This window comes from Chiloscyllium plagiosum, chromosome 4, assembly GCF_004010195.1.
Source record: "Chiloscyllium plagiosum isolate BGI_BamShark_2017 chromosome 4, ASM401019v2, whole genome shotgun sequence".
Taxonomy (NCBI): Eukaryota; Metazoa; Chordata; class Chondrichthyes; order Orectolobiformes; family Hemiscylliidae; genus Chiloscyllium; species Chiloscyllium plagiosum.
This window is the reverse complement of record NC_057713.1, coordinates 112578927-112582493: the sequence shown is the minus strand read 5'-3', so window position 1 is coordinate 112582493 and position 3567 is coordinate 112578927. Positions and strand designations below refer to the sequence as shown.

The window sequence follows — 3567 nt, the reverse complement described above, 5'->3', positions numbered from 1 at the left end:
CAGATGCAACAGTGACAGAGAAACCAGAGAATGGAATGGAGTCATCATAGGAAACATGGTGTAGGGATAAACAGTCAAAGTAACTGTGAGCGTTAGTGAATGAATATTGGTGGGCAGCCTATCCCCAGAAATGGAAATAGAGGTGTCGAGGAAGAGAAGGGAAGAGTCAGAGGTGGAAAGGTGAAGATGAGAGCTGGATGGAAATTGAAAGCAAAATTGATAATCTTTTCCAATTCTGGGTGAGAGAAGTAAGCAAAGTTGAACTTCGGGTCTTGATGCATTAAAACACAGCCAGACATAGATTTGAATTACAGTAAAATATTTTTTCAATAAAGGTAATGGGTTTCACTGACCTTGTCTCTTTGATTATACCTTAGATGGAAACAAAAGCTACTTACAGGAAATTATGTGCAATGGGAATCACGTCTTGTCAGGTTCAATATCAGCTTTATCTTATCAGATGTTACATGGCAGAAAATGTTTACATTGAGTGTTTAGACATCAGATCCAGAGATTGATTGATCAACAAATCTGAACATGTGTCACCTGGTCTGGCATAAGAAATAGTCATATAACAATTGATAAAAGAATTGTCTCCATGACAATGTGTGTCTACTCAGTTTTAATTTAGTATATCTGAGGGATTTGTAGTGACTTTTCATTTGATGATTAATTTTGCTCCTTATTGTTATGGCTGAAATAATATCAACCAAAGGTATGCACATATAAAAGTTCTAAAATACTCAGTTTTAATTCCTACATGTACACTTAATGTAGAATGCTTTTTGTAATAGTATAAATACCATTTTGTATCACTGTTAGCAAATAATGATTAACAGTAAGATTGCTGATGCCAACTTTGATGCTGTGCTGTCACTTCCTATTTCTTCTCTCCTATACTATCACATATTTATTCAAAGCCTGTGCAGCAGCTTTGTGTACACATCATGAATGTTGGCTTCTTTCAGGCCATGTAGTAGAGCCTCCACAGTATCCAAGCGAAGGTTCGCAATTTTCCAATGTTTCAGAAGTCGGAAGGTTTGAACCTGGCCTGTATTCGTCCACCTAGCACCTTGCAGATGTTGTGTACTTATCTTCTTCCCAGGTAGATTAGCCAACAGCACTCTCAACTGCTTCAGTGTCAGTTTCTGACGAGCAATAAATTTAAAGACTGCCTGATCACAGAGTGCAATTTCTAAGGGAAATAAGATAACAAAAGGATTATGTTATTGCTCAATTTCATGGTTGAAACTTCAGTCACACAAAGCTGTGTTCACCACTTTACCATTCTGCAATGGATCTTCAGCTTCTATTAGCTTGACAAAGAATAAAAAGAAAGATCCAAGTTTGACTTCTTGTTAAAATAACATTGCAGGAAAAGTTATTTTTTCAGACCACAGTTTACACATTTCAGTTAGCTCACAAAAAAAATCCTATAGTGGACACCACAGTCAACTTGAAAATCCACAGACAACATCACATTTGATAGAAGTCAAGTGTAAGTGAACTCTTTGAGCATAATCACTTCTGTGCATCATTTACACCCAGGAAGACGGGGAGACGTGAAAATGTGGCTCAATTAGAATCATATATATCTACAACACAGCAAGAGGCCTTTCAGTCCATCAACTTCGCACCAGTCAAAACCAGTCAGCTATTCTAACACATTTTCTAACACTTGGTCCATAGCCTTGCATGCCTTTGGCAGTGGAAGTGCACATCTGAATACTTCTTAGGTGTCATGAGAGTTTCTGCCTCTACCAGGCCTAGAGGTAATGATTTCCAGATTCCCACCACATTCAGGGTGAAAAACATTTCCTCACAGCTCGTCCACACCTTCTGGCCCTTACCTTAAATTTATGTCTGTGTCAAGGGGGAAGGTTAGATGGATTAGATTGAGGAATTAAGTGACAGGTGATGAAGTAGACTGTGCTGAAGACCTGAACAATACTTCAGGCTTGGGCTGGTAAGCAGCAATTAACGTTTCAGCCTTGTATGTGCCATGCACAAATCAAACAAGTGAGAATAAAACATTTTGCCTTGACAATGGTAATACCATCACTACCAACATCAAGAGGCTACCATTGACATGAAACTGAATAGACAAGCTATATAAACACTGCGATCATAAGTGTAGGTCAGAGTTGGGAATTCTGCAGTGACTGCCCTCTTGACTCTTCAAAGGCTGTCCACCATCTCCAAGTACATTGTCTAACCAGAAGTGTCACCTCCTTTATATTGATAGCACAATAAATTGTTTCAGGGCAATGACTTGAAAGAAATTCTAGGATTTGCATATTAATCAATCAAAACCTTCACTTTAAGAGTCATCATGAGTTGTGTGACCCTTTGATCTTTTTCTTGTAAATTCTGTGTCTAAGGTCTTCCTCTCTCACTAGCACCTGATGAAGGAACAGCACTGTGAAAGCTAGTGTTTTCAAATAAACCTATTGGACTATAATCTAGTGTTGTGTGACAGGACCTAAGGCAGACTGCTATATTCTCCACTTGCCCAGATGAGTGCAGTTCCAACTACACAAGAAATTGACATCCTCCAGCAAAAAAGGAGTCACTTTGTATGCCACTGCAGCAAACATCTTTAATGTTCACTCCCCCCAGCCTCAATGAACAGTGGCAGTAGTGTGGACTATCAAGGGACAGGAAAAGAAATTATCAACCCCAGTACTGCTCCTGGTCTTCCTCCCCAGCCCCCAACCTGAGCACAGTGGAGCCCCTAGAGCCCCAGGGCCTGATGTATGCCCCCTGTTCCAGGCCCTGGTACTCGACACAGGATGCCCAAAATACTTCAAAAGGTTCCTTAGAGAGCAACTTCCAAACCTGTGACTTCCAACATCTAAAAGGAATGGGGCTGCAAATACATGGACATACTACCACCTGTAAGTGCACATCAAAGCCACTCATCGTCCAGGTTAGAAATATATTGCTGTTCCTTCAGTGTTGCTGATTCTAGATTCAATATATTCCTTGTTAACAGCACTTTTGGTATACCTACACCAAATGGGCTGCAGTGGATCAAGAAGGCAGCTCACTACCATTTTGTCAAGGATAATTAACCACAGAAAATAAATCCGCCTCCCAGGAGGACCAGTTCCACCACAGAACACACCAGATGGCCTCCTTCTTTAGAGACCGCAATTTCCCTTCCCACATGGTTAAAGATGCCCTCCAACGCATCTTGTCCACATCCTGCACCTCCACCCTCAAACCCCACCCCTCCAACCATAACAAGGACAGAACATCCCTGGTGCTCATCTTCCACCCCACCCTTTGCATAAACCAAATCATCCGCCGACATTTCCGCCACCTCCAAACGGACCCCACCAACCAGGGATATATTTCCCTCCCCACCCCTTTCCGTCTTCCGCAAAGACCGTCCCCTTCGTGACTACCTGGTCAGGTCCACGCCCCCCAACAACCCACCCTCCCGTCCTGGCACCTTCCCCTGCCACCACAGGAATTGCAAAACCTGCACCCACACCTCCTTCCTCACTTCCATCCAAGGCCCCAAAGGAGCCTTCCACATCCATCAAAGTTTTACCTGCACAT

At 42.1% G+C, this 3567-nt stretch overlaps 1 protein-coding gene across 1 annotated transcript in view; it reads right to left on the bottom strand.

The window, feature by feature from the left end:
* Nucleotides 1–406: 406 nt before the first annotated feature.
* Nucleotides 407–3567, bottom strand: part of LOC122549335 (tumor necrosis factor receptor superfamily member 11B-like) — a 52400-nt gene continuing 49239 nt past the window's right edge. Inside the window, exon 5 of the mRNA XM_043688982.1 lies at nucleotides 407–1195. Within this exon, the coding sequence (XP_043544917.1) occupies nucleotides 915–1195 (281 nt within the window). The 3' untranslated portion in view covers nucleotides 407–914. The remainder of the gene's footprint in view (nucleotides 1196–3567) is intronic.